The sequence below is a fragment of the Macrotis lagotis genome, chromosome 2 (assembly GCF_037893015.1).
Source record: "Macrotis lagotis isolate mMagLag1 chromosome 2, bilby.v1.9.chrom.fasta, whole genome shotgun sequence".
Lineage (NCBI taxonomy): Eukaryota > Metazoa > Chordata > Mammalia > Peramelemorphia > Peramelidae > Macrotis > Macrotis lagotis.
The window spans coordinates 203,596,807-203,611,340 of NC_133659.1; the positions used below are offsets into that span (position 1 = coordinate 203,596,807).

At 38.7% G+C, this 14,534-nt stretch overlaps 1 protein-coding gene across 3 annotated transcripts in view; it reads right to left on the bottom strand.

Annotated features, from left to right (window-relative positions):
• The window catches only part of TEN1 (TEN1 subunit of CST complex), a 30,694-nt gene continuing 16,160 nt past the window's right edge, over positions 1 to 14,534 (bottom strand). For 2 of the 3 annotated variants that reach the window (XM_074224530.1, XM_074224529.1), the window contains 3 exons: positions 12,851 to 12,949; positions 11,960 to 12,117; positions 1 to 627 (listed from right to left, as the gene is read on the bottom strand). In XM_074224530.1, the coding sequence (XP_074080631.1) occupies positions 455 to 627; positions 11,960 to 12,117; positions 12,851 to 12,939 (420 nt within the window). In that variant the 5' untranslated portion in view covers positions 12,940 to 12,949 and the 3' untranslated portion in view covers positions 1 to 454. Of the gene's footprint in view, positions 628 to 11,959; positions 12,118 to 12,850; positions 12,950 to 13,465; positions 13,610 to 14,534 lie in introns of all 3 variants that reach the window. The other variant, XM_074224531.1, reaches the window with a different exon arrangement.

Sequence of the window (14,534 nt, forward strand, 5' to 3'; positions counted from 1 at the left end):
GAAAAGCTATACTTAAGCTTTATTTAAGAGATTTCCAAGCAGTAATTCTCTGAGGATGAAGGCAGTAACCAAACAAAGAAACTTATCTTCTTGGGATCCAACTCAGTCCAAGGAAGGGAGTGGGGGAAAACAAGAGGTCTCTTTGGGGAAAGAGTCACTGGTCCCTTACAACTCTGTTTTCATACTAGCATATGGACTATGATGGAGATGAATAGATGAATGTTGGAGTGCCTTATATCTATTCCCCCAGATTTCTGGGGTGGGCTATATCCACCTGCCTCTAGGACATATGCTGTCCTCTCTCAGGATTACTTCTAGTATGACAATATGGAGATTCATTTTCTTGGCACACTGTTTCCTCTGGCAAACATGAAAACAAGCACCAGATAGAGGCCAACTAATGTCTTTGCTCTGGGCAAAGACAAATAAAACTGTCAAGGTGGTACAGTTCAAGTCAAGGGTAGTTGTTGTCTTTGTTCTCTTGTCCATGTTCTTGGCTCCCATTCCCTTGTTGATGTTTCCTCTCCTGGTCATACTTCCTTTGCTTCTGGATGGCTTGTTCTAACAAAGGCAGGTTTATCCCCTCCACACAAGTCAGCACACGAGCCTTTACCATGGAAACCTTATCTGAAAGACATAAAAAACCAGATGCTAACACCACACAGAACCACCATTACATTCTGGCAGCTTCCTATATTGACCAAAGTCCTATAACTCTTACATCTTATTTCTAGTTTTTGCCAATTTTGCCAATGCAGGGAGAGGGAGAGAATCAATGACATACAGGGTGCTAAAATAAATTGTAGAATCTATAGTAGAGCTCTTTTATTCTCAAATGAAATACTGGGATCTGCAGGCAAGATAAGACAATGGAGAAAAGGGGGTGCTTTGGAACCAAAAGGGTAACTTGAGGACTTTGGGGCATGAGCTCATCCCTGCTCCCCATCCTCCTCACACTACTATTTACTTCCTGCATCTCTCTCCCATTTCAGGCCCCTGAGGGAGGAGTCTCAAGGACCATACTGAATACCCTTAACCTCTTGCAGCTCATTCAGAACTGGGTAACTGGAGACCCAAAGAAAGGCTCTATCTATGGTGTCAGATTCCAAGGTCAATATAGAAATGACTTGTTTCTTAGGCACTTCTCATAGATCTCATTCTATTCTTTGTTTGGTAGGAGAAATTCTAGGTTCCACTCCTCCCCAAAGCTGTCCAATGTTTGATTTTATCTCTGTTCCTTTCCATTCTTCTCAATGTGTACTTTGGGCTTTCAGGTTTTTTATATTTGGTCTTTGATCCTCAATGGCTCAGTATGTACTGGATGTGTTTTCTTTGAGCTCTTGCTAAGTTTGGACACTGGAAGTGGAGGTGGATAATAATAATTAATTAATAATAATAATAATAACAAAGCAGTCTCATGACAACCCTTGCAATAACCTTGAGTCATAGGCAGTGATTTATTACCATCCCCATTTGACAAATGGAGAAACAGAGTCTTGGAGAATTGAAGTGACTTACGTATGATTACAAAGCTAACAACGGTGAGACCTGACTGGTCTACCGACTCTGTATTCAAAATTCTCTTTACACTACCATTATCCTGGAGCAGATGGATGGCACAATGGATAGAGCACCAGCCCTCAGGAGGCCCTGAGTTCAAATTCAACCTGAGACACATAATTGCCTAGCTGTGACCTTGGGCAAGTCACTTAACCCCATTGCCTTGCAAAAAAAAAATGAAAACACTACCATTATCCTGCCTCGTCAAGAAAGATATTTTTCCTCTCCAGGAGATTCAAGTTAACTGTTGACAAACACCTCTAAAAGTCTAAAAGCTGCTCTAAGTCCTGGGCTTAAATTCAGAACAACTACTTCTACTGTTCAGAGTATGCCTGAGTGAATAGCAACCATTCCAAAGTTTGTTTTTACATACCAAATGTAGATATATCAGAGTTTTCCAAACCGATAAAGGAAGGGCTATTTCCTTTAACTACAACTCTCCTTTAGCATGGCATACTTGTGGAACTCCATGGTCTACAAAGTCTTAATACAATATCATGTACAGGAAGGTACCTAAAAATGTTGAGTGGAATTGTCATTAAAAGGGGTAGGGGAGGGGGCAGCTAGGTGGCACAGTGGATAGAGCACTGACCCTGGAGTCAAGAGGATCTGAGTTCAAATATGACCTCAGATACTTAATATGACCTCAGATACCTCTGTGTGTCCTTGTGCAAGTCACTTCACCCTATTGCTTTGAAAAAAAAAACAGGGGACTGAAAATCAGGACACCTTAGCTTTGATCAGGCTGCTGTGATCTGAGCACTGTGATGCTGTGCCTAGAGCACTTAGCTTTGGAGTCAGGAAGACCTGAGGAGTTCAATCATATTCAGTCATTTACTACCGGGCAAGTCACTTCACTCTGTTTTGCCTCAGTTTCTTCATTTGTAATATAAACTGGAGAAGGAAATGGAAAACCACTCCAATATCTTTGCCAAAAAAAACCCAATTGGGGTCACAAAGGGTTGGACATAACTAAAATAATTGAAAAAATTTTGATCCTCACAGATCAAAAGTAGAAAGTGTGACCTAGAATGAGGAACTGATCTGTCCTCAGCCTCAGTGTGTTAGTCTGAAAAAAAGGTGATGATTGCACAAGGTCATTTTGCAAGTAGAAAGTTTAATGACACATGAAGATGTATAAGGAAAATTCCCAAGACTTGCTTCACCATAGCCCCAAGCTTTGAAGGGAACAATGAAATGAATACTCTCAGTATTTTAAAGCATGCCATTGAACCTCCTTAATGCCCCAAAACCCTATCCTGGCTGTAACATAGCCTATAAAGACCTTTCATAAGTCTCTTGTTGAAGGTGTTTCTTAATCATCATCAATATTTTGATCTCCTTTTAAACGATCCTGTTTATAAGGAATCATTAACTCTAAATGTTTAATATAGTAATTGCTTCATTGCTTCTATAAATTTCTGAGGCCAAGCTAATAGGATTAAATTCTCTTTAATCTGAAGCACCTTGACAAATTGGATTATAAATGTATATTCATTTTGCTTGATTATTCAGATTGGTTGAGCAAAATTGCTTTTACTGGCAATGGAAGAAGGATGGGATACTGGAGAATGACAGATAAAAAAAAATTTTAAACGCAGAGGAGAAAACAAAAATAAGTATATAAATTGTGTTACATCCTATTAAATATATGTATATATGTGTGTATATATATATATACATATACATGTATGTCTGTTTATACATCATATATATGTTTTTAATTTGTAGAGAACAGACTGTCTATAGTAGAGACTCCTATAGTCTATAGAACAGACTCCTCAGTTTCTTATATTATCTTACTGTATATTATATTATCTTACTGTATACTGAAATATTTGCATTGGCTGCTGAATAAGTTTCCCTTAATAAAATAACTGTAAATTAAAAATCCACTCTTAAAAAAAAGTTGTTGAGTACTTGCTCTGAGATTGTTACAGTTCTGATTCTAAGCATGAAATCACATTCAGTTATTTAGAAAGTATTAAATGAATAAGCTGAAAAAATAAAATTAGGTTATTATGGATTGCTATGATTCCTTCGATCTCACATTCTGTGTTTTCAATTTTAAGCTTGCTTCTCCTTGGAGATAAAAATCCATGTGAATTTACTCGGGATTAAGTGGGTCAAGAAGATGCACTGCAGCTTGATGGGGGGGGGTGACTCAAGAGTTCACCACAGGAAGAGGTATTTGAGGTTGACACAATGATCTTTCTGGTTTTCCATTCTAGCCCTCCTTTAGTAACCTACTAAAGAACCATTAGACTGTGAGCTCCCCAGGGCTGTCTTTTGCCTTTCTTTACAAGCCTCTCTTTATAAGCCTTTCTAGGGCTTAGCATAGTAACTGGTAAACAGTGGCCCTGTGTATCCTATATAATAAATGCTGGCATGGTAGCCTATCCTGTGTCTCTTGGGGGTGTTTTCTGGACTAGAAATTATCAGCAATTAATTCCACATTAAAAAGTTGTGGGATGGGGCAACTCAATGGTGCAGTGGATAGAGCACTGGCCCTGGAGTCAGGAGGACCTGAGTTCAAATCCAGACTCAAATACCTAATAATTGCCTAGCTTTGTGACCTTGGGCAAGTCACTTAACCCCACCGCCTTGCAAAAAACAAAAACAAATTGTGGGGCAAAACCCCCTGAATTCAGAATCAAAAGCCCCAGATGTATATCTTGGCTCGGCTTTCTGACCTCATGCAGAAATTCATGTTGGAAGGGACCTAACAGCTATCTAGGCTAGCCCACATATTAAAGGAACCCTCACTATAACATACCAGACAAGTGGTTTCCCTTTCTCAACTTGAAGGGGACCTAACTAATTATTAAAACATTTTCCCCAACATCATAAGTTTTCTCTTGAATAAACTGAAGAGATTTCTTCCAGTTTTAATGTCATTTGACTCTTTGTCCTAATCTTCCTTTATCCAGAAATTGCAACCAGCTAGCCTAAGTCCTGGGAATGAGCTGACTCAGATTTCAGTTCTGCATTGCAGGATGCTTTGAATCTTAAGAGTAAGCTGTCTGTCATCTTGTAAGTGGGGTATCCTGTCACATATAGGCACCATTCTGTATGTGACCATTGAGTTTTCTATATAACAAGAGTGAAATAGTGCATTTGATCAACAGGAAAAGCTAAACCAAATCAGAAAACTCTGTGGTTCTAAATGGTCCATATCTACCTGGTTATCTACCTGGGGAGGACTTGATATATGGAAAAGATAACTGGATTTGGAATCTAAGGACAGACTCAAGTTCTTTTTTTCCTTCAATTTAAATAGATTTTATTTATTTGTTTTTCCAACAACAGGCATTGGTAGTTTTTTTTGCAAGGTTCTGAGTTTTACATTTTTCTCCCTCCCTCCCTCCTTTCTTTCCCTCCCTCCCTGACAGAAAGCAATCTAATATAGGTTCTACATGTGTAAATAAAGTCAAAATTTCTTCATCTCCATTTTGTTGTTCAGTCATGTTCAACTCTTCATGTTATTTGTAGTCTTCTTGGTAAAAGATACTAAAATGGTTTATCATTTCCTTTTTCAGCTCATTTTACAGATAAGGAAGTTGAGGCAAACAGAGTGAAGTGACTTGCCCAGGGTCACAATGCTAGTGTCTGTGGTTGGATTTGAACCCAGGTCCCCATTGCCCCATTTCCATTCTACAGATGGGAAAAGGAACATAGAACTTAAGTAACTTGCTCAGATCACAAAGCTAGTAAGTGTGAGAAGCAGGATCTGAACTCAGATCTTTAGGACTCCAAGGCTAGTCCTCTTATACATTTCCATTTAGTTCTCTTTAGGAAAGATCAGAGCACCTGTGTTCTAGCATAACTTCCTTACTTAATAGCTATGCAATTGGGCAATACCAATGTGGAGGGATGCTAAAAACCTCCCTCTTAGTTTGTCTAGAATAATTAAGAAATAACCTCTCTCCCACATGTACAAGAATATTTATAGCAGCTCCTTTTGTGGTCACAACGAATTAAGGGGATGCCCATCAGTTGGGGAATGGCTGAACAAGTTGTGGAATATAAATGTAACAGAATATTATTGCTCTATAAGAGATGATGAACAGACAGATTTCAGAAAAACCTAGAAAGACTTCTATGAAGTGATGCTGAATGAAGTGAGCAGAATGAGGAGAACACTGTAAACTTTAACATCAACATATACAATGATGAACTATAAGACTTAGCTCTGCTCAGCAATACAGTGATCAATGACAACTCTAAAAGACCTGCAATGGAAAATGCCAACCTCAGTCAGAGTCTGAATGCAGATCAAAGCATACTATTTTCATTTTTTAATTTGCTTTTTGTTTTTTCCTTCTCATGGTTTTTCTTTTTGTTCTGACTCTTCTTTCATAACATGACTAATATTGGTAATACATTTAATAAGATTGTACATGTATAACCTATATCAGGTAACTTGCTATCCCAGGGTGGGAGAAGGGAAGGGTGGGTGAGAGAAAACTTTACAGAAATGAAATTTGAAAATTATTTTTAAATATCTTTTGTTTTGTTTTGTTTTTAGTTTTTTGCAAGGCAGTGGGGCTAAGTGACTTGCCCAAGGTCGCACAGCTAGGTAATTAGTAAGTGTCTGAGGCCACATTTAAACTCAGGTCCACCTGATTCCAGGGCCGGTGCCACCTAGCTGCCCCTGTATAGTTGGAAGAATGAATAAATGAATGAATGAATGAATGAATGAATGAATAGATAGCTAGATAGATAGATAAATAAATACTCTGTGCTCTGAACAGCCCTTAGAAAAATGTTTCTCTTGGGGGAACAGTTTAACTTAACTCTGTTCTTATTCAAATCATAGCCTTCCCATCAAGAGAATCTCCATTGAGAAAGGAGAAAGGAACAAGAACTGAATGAAAGGAATGAGGTCCCTTTGTTAATTACAACTATTCTTGAATATTAATCCAGATTGTGTTTTAACAGATCTTTTCATTGTTTAAGATACCTATAATGAGGGGCGGCTAGGTGGCGTAGTGGATGAAGCACTGGCCCTGGAGTCAGGAGTACCTGGGTTCAAATCAGGTCTTAGACACTTAATTATTACCTAGCTGTGTGGCCTTGGGCAAGCCACTTAACCCCGTTTGCCTTGCAAAAAACCTAAAAAAAAAAAGATACCTATAATGAATGTCATCTAAAATTATCTTGATGCAGAGTCCCATGAAGGATTCTACCTAGTTGGACATCTCTCCCTCTAAGATGGAAATGCTTGAATATTAGTTTAACATTAAACTGAATAAAATTGCCCAAAATATTTGAGCCTCAAACTGCAGAGTACAATGTTAGTATTGATGTTTTTCTTGGACACCCAAAATAACTGACATTATTTGAAGATGTAATGCATGCAAAAGGGCTTTGTATTATTATACCCATTATCTTACACATGCAATAATCTTGTGAAATAGATGCCACAAGTATTACTAGTCCATTTTATAGATGATATTCCACTATGACATTATGTCTTTCAAGCAATTCTCAACACTAATCAAATGAATAAGATATCTGTTAAATTCTCCCTTTATTTGGGGCAAATAAATTCTGAGACAACTGGAAGCCTGCTTTCTATAGATATACTTCAGTCTAGTAGGAGGAGAACAAAGGCAAAACATAAGTGCCTTCACTCTTACACTCAACACTGATGGTTTATGTCAGAATGTCTTCTTTTTTCTTTTTTTGCTTTTTACAAGGCAATGGGGTTAAGTGACTTGCCCAAAGTCACACAGTTAAATATGAAGTTTCTAAGACTTAATTTGAACTCAGGTCCTCCTGACTCCAGAGCTGGTGTTCCATCCATTACACCACCAAGCTACTCCCTATCTCAGAATTTCTAAAGTTTGCTATTTTTGCGTTTTTCTCAGGCATTTTGCTAAGTTTTAATGAATTTATCATTTTGTTCCCTTTCCTCCCCATGGCTTGTGGAAAAACCCTCCTTTCCCAATTTAGAATGTACTAAAACTTCCATATTTTCCCTGTAAAGGAAAGAAAAGGAAAAAATTACCCAGTATAAAATTACATCATGGAGATGTGAATGTTAAGACATGGCCATACCATGGGTGGTACACTCTTCCAAGCTTACCTTAAACTTACCTGAAGGACTGTTAAACCAATGCAGAGGCAGGAATGGAATGGGGAGCAGAATGGGCCTGGGGTAAATCAAGTATCAGGATGTGGTGCAGGGGGGAAGGGACAGCAAGAAGAGAAAAGAGGGACACTCCTTGATCACAAGTGAGACAACAAGAAAAGGCTAGCGAGCAGGAATAGCAGGCTGTTGGGAGAGCAGCAGAGAGAGAGTGGTGAAAGGGCTGGAATTTTCTGTGGTAGCCAAAGGCTGGAAGCAAAGTTGGTCTCCATCACTTAGGGACTGGATAAAGCAGTCACAAGTCAGTGTCATGGAATATTCCTGAGTAGTAATAAATGAAAATATGAGGAATTCAGAGAACCATGGGAAGACTTGCAAAGCCAGAAGGCTAATATAAACATAAAGACTATAATGAAGTAAATGAAAGTCACATTCAAAAGTCAACTTGGATTAAATGCAAACATTGCTTTGAGAGGACCAATAAAATAGCCTTTCTTCCTGTGAGTAGTGCCGGGGGTTGGGGGTGGTGGTGGCTACAGATGCCAAATATTGTATAAATGATACCTAGGTGGGACAATGGATAGAGTACAGTACTGGCATCAGGAAGACCTAAATTCAAATCCAACCTCAGACATTTACTAATTATGTGATTCTGGGCAAGTCACTTAACCTCTGCTTGCTTCAGTTTCTTCAAACAGCATCCACCTTATAGGAAGGTTGTAACACACAGTGTCTGCCACATAATAGGCATTATATAAATATTTCCTGCCTTCCCTCTCTCTCTTCTTCCTTCTTTCCTTCCTTCCTTCCTTCCTTCCTTCCTTCCTTCCTTCCTTCCTTCCTTCCTTCTTTCTTCCTTCCCAAATTCAGTTCAATGGTTTTCCTTGACTGTTTTTCTTTATTTCTAGGGGAGATTCTTTTAGGAAGGGAAGGGAAAAGAGGATACTCCAGGAAACAATTATAGTAAAAAAATAACAAAAAATAAAAACAATAACAACAAAAAGCATCATTAAACAATAAAAAGTATTGGACTTGGAATTACAAGAGATCTTAATTAAAATTCTGATTTTGACATTTCTCAAAGTATGCAATTTTGGTTAAAAGACTTACTGTTTCAGAGTCTCAATTTTACCAAGTGTAAATAAAAATACTCTTTATACAGTTGTTGAGAGGGAAGCATATTATAAACCTTACTTAACATTATATTTTATATTACTATTATTATTGTTTTTTTGGAATTTCTCTAGGATGACCGGAAGGTCCTAGACTAGAGAAAAAAATTCAAATTTAAAAAACAGAAGAGTGTCTTCAAATGTGTTCGAAAAGGGGAGACTTTAAAGGAAATTGTGAGACAAAATTCAAAAGAGTAAAAAGCAACCAAACTAGGGTATCATGACTCTTGAAGGAATATGGTTTAATCTTGAAATCAATCAGAAAGGACCTGGATTTCTTGAGAATCACAAGCATTAAAATGGGGGGGGGGGGAATACCCAAAACTTAACACAATAAATAGCACAGATGGAAATAGGAAATTAAAACACAGGTGGCAGATAAGCAGAGTGGCTGGGTTAAGTTGGGTCCAACTGGATCAGATACTTCCTTGTATGTCTTGTGTGGAGAAGCTAAGTGGTGCAGTGGATTGAACACCAGGTTTGGAGTCAGGAGACCTGAGTTCAAATGTGACCTCAGACACTTACTGTCTGGACAAGTCACTTAACCCTGTTTGCCTTAGTTTCCTCATCTGTAAAATGAACTGGAGAAAGGAAATGGCAAATCACTCCAGTATCTTCAAGAAAACCCCTTGGGGGGGGGGGGGCAGCTAAGTGGCACAGTGGATAGAGCATGGGCCCTGGAGTCAATAGGACCTGAGTTCAAATCTGACCTCAGACACTTAATAATTACCTAGCTGTGTGACCTTGGGCAAGTCACTTAATGCCATTGCCTTGCAAAAACCAAAAAAAAAAACCCCAAAACAAAAAAAAGAAAACCCCTCAAGGGGCAGTTAGGTGGCACAGTGAATAGAGCACTCATCCTGGAGTCAGTAGGATCTTTGTTCATATCCGACCTCAGACCCTTAATACTTAATTGTGTGACCTTGGGCCAGTCACTATTAACCCCACTGCCTTGCAAAAACCAAAAGAAAAAGAAAAAAAAGAAAATCAAGAACCATCAAGAAAATGGGATCACATGCCTAAACAAAAACAACAATGTAGTTTGTGGGAAGATCTTGATGTATATTAATCAAGGAACTTTGAGCCCTGTTTAGCCAACCAATTACCATGTAGTGCTTAAGGCAGCTAGGCATATCGACAGATGTGCTGTGTCTACATCACTAAACCTTAAGTTAAGGAGACCTGAGTTCAAAGCTGACTTCAGATACTATCATGGACTAGACCTGCACTAGACTTTTTGTCTACCTTAGTTTCCTCATCTGTAATATGCATAACAACAGCATCTCCCTCCTAAAGTTGTTGTAAGGATCAAATGAGATCATATTTGTAAAGTGGTCTGCAAATGTTAAAGTGTCATACATAAATACTTTTACTGTTGAGTCCCAGTTCAGACACCAATATGTTGAGTCCCTTTTCCAGACTCTTATGTTGAGCCCCTTCTGGACTCCCTCAATCTTCCCCAGGTGAGTGTTGGAGGGGTGGGAGACAAGGATGACAATGAAGACAAGTACTCCATCAAGATCACCAAGTCTGCTTATTTACCAAAACACCAGTGCTTAAATACCTTTAATGGTCTCTAATCTACTCCCACTCCCATGGCACTTAGTAAAACAAGACTCTGGTGCTTAAGGACACTAGGTGAAGATAATTTACAGTGCTCCCACACACAACAGTCCCTAACATTTCACTACAGAAGAAGAAGCAGGGTGGACACCAGAGCCCCTTCTTCAACCATTAGGAGGTTATCAATAAAGTCTGGGAAAGTTTCTGTTTAGAGGTCTGAAACCTTTTCATTTACATCTAGATGACTCTCCTCATTTTGCAAGTGATCCCATAGTTCTCTGAATTCTCCATATGTGTCATTTCTTACCCCATCCAGTGAATTTTATGACATGATATGTGACTGATTTATTCAAGAGATGGCATTGGCTTTGCTTCTGGCCTTTTGCCATCACAGAAAATCCTGGCCACTTTCCCAATCTCCCTGCTGCTCTCCAAACAGTGTTCCTTTATCTATTCCAATACTATCAGGTAAGTAAAAAAGTAAAAAATGTGAGGTCCCAAAGAACAGAGTTCAGAAACGAACACCCCGCACCTTCTCTCTGCTGACAAGGAACTATCTGTGTGTCTTTATGTTTGTTTGCTTTTCTCCTCATCTCTGACCACAATGACCATCAAGTCTATGACTTTAAAGTTCTACCCACCTTCCTTTTGGTATCTGAAGAACCCACAGGAAGTCACCTAGAGTCCTCTAATCTCCCTGGGGACACGCTAGCCTTTATCTGGAATGCAGAACAAGGCCAAGGTAACATTTGAGGGCAATGCTCTGAAGTTTGGGGTTATTTCAGCTTTGCAAAAGGTCCTTCTCATTCATCCCATCCTTCCCCACAATCAATCAGTATAGGCTGGACACATATAAACTTGAAGACTTAAACAGGAATATGATTTAAATCAAAAATTATTTCAACTTAATTAAACTCTTTACTTAGGCAAATATCCTGCTTAATGTGTGTGTTCCCTCCTCTGTCCATCCAGTTGAAAAGCAGTATGGCAAAGGATAGGATGAGGTAGAACAGTCAAAAGCAGAGTCCTTATTGCTGACATAATCAGCTTCCAAGCATAACCCCCAGGGAGTCAAAGTCCTCAGTAACCACCATTACCCTAGTTTCTCCAAGGGAGGAGTAAAGTCCTAGGAATCAACAAACAAATAGCCTGTAAAGTACAAAGGTGGCTCTCTTTCCCTGACCATTTTGGATCTCTATTCAATATTATGTTCCCAGCTCCTATACTCCCTTCACCATTTCCTCCTTGTACCCCTTCTCTCCTTCCCCCTCTTTGCCCCAACTGTTTCTTTTCAACTTCTGCACAATCTACTTTCCTTGCTTCTAACTTGAAACCTCCAGGACATCTCTAAATCATATCTGTTATAAAGTACTTTAACACATCATCATATGTAAAAGTCTCTGGGCTCTAAGTCTGACCTCTGACTCTCAGAGAATGCTAAGGTTAGAGAAAAAAGCACTAATGTATTGTAAATTATGACAAGGTTAGCCTTAGCTCCACAAAGGATCCCAGAATGCCTCCACCCCATTATGCCTCAGAGAGAAAAAGAGATCCTAAGATCAGTGCTCACCATCGCTCTGTTCATACTCCCCCAGTACGATATACAGGGACCCTGTCTGGGCCTGGAAAGGTTCGACCAATTTGGTAAAGACATGGACCTGATGCTGGACTGCGTCATGCTGAGCAACCAAAGTAACTCTGGACTCAACCATATTATAACAATGGAACCTGAAATTTAATAAAAGAAGAATTGTTATCACCTCCATGCAGGCCCTGGTTCAACAGGATATTCTTATTAAAATTTTACTTAATTTTTCTAATAACTTGCAAAGGTAGTTTTCAACATTCATCCATTTGCAAGTTTATGAGTTCCACATTTTTCTACTGCCATCCCTTGCCTCCCCCACCTTTCCCATGGCAGCAATCTGGTAAAAGTTGTAAATGTAGAAGTACAATCATGTTTAACACATTTCCATATTGATCATATTGTGAAAGAGGAATTAGAACTAAAGGGGGGGCTCTCTGAATCATTCAGAAATTGCTATTTTTGTTTCTCCTAATTTACTTTGTAGTTGACTGACGTTGACCTTTACCTTAAATAACAGTGAACCTCACATGAAAGACATTAAATCAAAGGTATAAGTGGTAAAAACAAAATCAATAAGTGTTGCTACAGTTTAGTAACTGGTTAAAATAGAAGTTTGCATACATATCTGTGTATGTATTTTGCATGTTTGATGGGAGTTAAAACTATTTTCCAAATGCAGTTTTAGTATTCTTTAATTTGTAATCATCCCAAATATTCCATAATTCACTCAAGATTACAAGTTAAAATAAATAAAATTATTATCTATGTAAAAAAGAACTAAAGGGGGAAACATGAGGAAGAAAGGAAAAACATAAAAGAATGAAACATATTCTTAAAAAAATACATAGAAGGAAAGATAAGAACCATGCTCACCTGCCAAATGTTCTCACAGTTTCTCCTTCTGGGACTGCCCCAGAACTTATCTCCCAAGGAAAGTAATAGACCCCAGCTCTGGGGAGCATCCTTTAGCTTCTGTAACCAGAGAAGTTTGAAGAAATCAGTTAATTTGCAGGAAACAAAAGGTACAATGCTGTAGAAGTCTGAGATTCACTGATACAAGCAACTGGAAAAACTGCCATAAGGGAATGAATTTTAGACATCTGGAACCCTCCCCAACCTTTCCTCTTTCGGTGTTTGGTTCAGTTCGTTTAATTAAATTTAATGAGCACTTATTGAGCCCCACTATATGCTAAAGCATAGCTAGATGGTACAATGCATAGAGTCAAAGCCTGGAGTGAGGAAGACTCCTCTTCCTGAGTTCAAATCCAGTCTTAGTCATTTACATGCTATGTGATCTTGAACAAGTCACTTCACCCTTTTGCCTTAGTTTTTTCATTTGTAAAATGAGCTGGAGAAGAAAATGGCAAACACTCCAGTACCTCCTCTAAAAAACCCCAAATGAGGTCACAAAAAGTTTGACTTGACTAAAATGACTGAACAATAAGGGTGGAACGGCTGTCCACCAAAAGAAATGACTGCACAACAAACCTGCCAAGCAGTTAGATACAGTAGAGAGAAAAAGAGAACCCATCTCGAAATCAGGAAGATGTGAGTTCAATTTCTCCCTTGCCCTCTGACATGTATAGACTGTGTGATCCTGAACCAATCACTTAACCGTCCAATGTTCCAGCTCTGAAATAAGATAATTAAGATAACAACAATATAGTTAATATTTCTATAGCACTTACCCTGTGCCAGTACTTTATAAATTAGTATTTAATGTGATCTTCACAACTAAGAGGTATGTATTATGCTTAACTCCATTTTGTAGATGAGGAAATTGAGGCAAACAGAGATTAAGTGACTTGCCCAGGGTCACACAGCTAGGAAGTGTCTGCGTCTGTATTTGGGCTCAGATCTTTCTGACTCCAGGCCAGGAATGGTGTGGTATCCACTGAACCACCTAGTACAAAATAAGTGGATGAAGAATCTCAAACAGGCCAATTTGGCTAAAACATAGGGAGTGTGTATGAATGGGGAATGTGTATGAAGGGGAACAATATGTAATCAGGCTTTAGAGATGAGTTGGAGTTAATTTGTGAAGGGTTTTAAAAGCAAAACAAGAAGAATCTGTATTTGATTCTAGGAGCAATAAGTTCTTGGGCTGGGGGGGGGAGTCAAATCTATATTTTAGAAATATTGGGGGGCAGCTAGGTGGCATAGTAGATAAAGCACTGGCCCTGGAGTCAGGAGTACCTGGGTTCAAATCTAGTCTCAGACACTTAATAATTACCTAGCTGTGTGGATTTGGGCAAGCCACTTAACCCCATTTGCCTTACAAAAACCTAAAAAAAAAAAAAAAAAAAAAAAAATATTGGTATTACAGCCTTTTGGAATCTGGATTGAGAAGTCTAGGCAAAAGATAATAAAGACTTGACAGAGTTGTGAAAGACTGTGTGTGAGAGAGGAGACCAGACATGAGAGATGTTATAGACACAACTCACAAGATTTTGGCATTTGATTGAGTCTTAAGATTCTAGATTAAGATCTGAAAAGTCACCAAGTCTAATCCCTTCAATTAAATAAATAAGGAAACAGGTCCAAGTGGGTAAGAGAG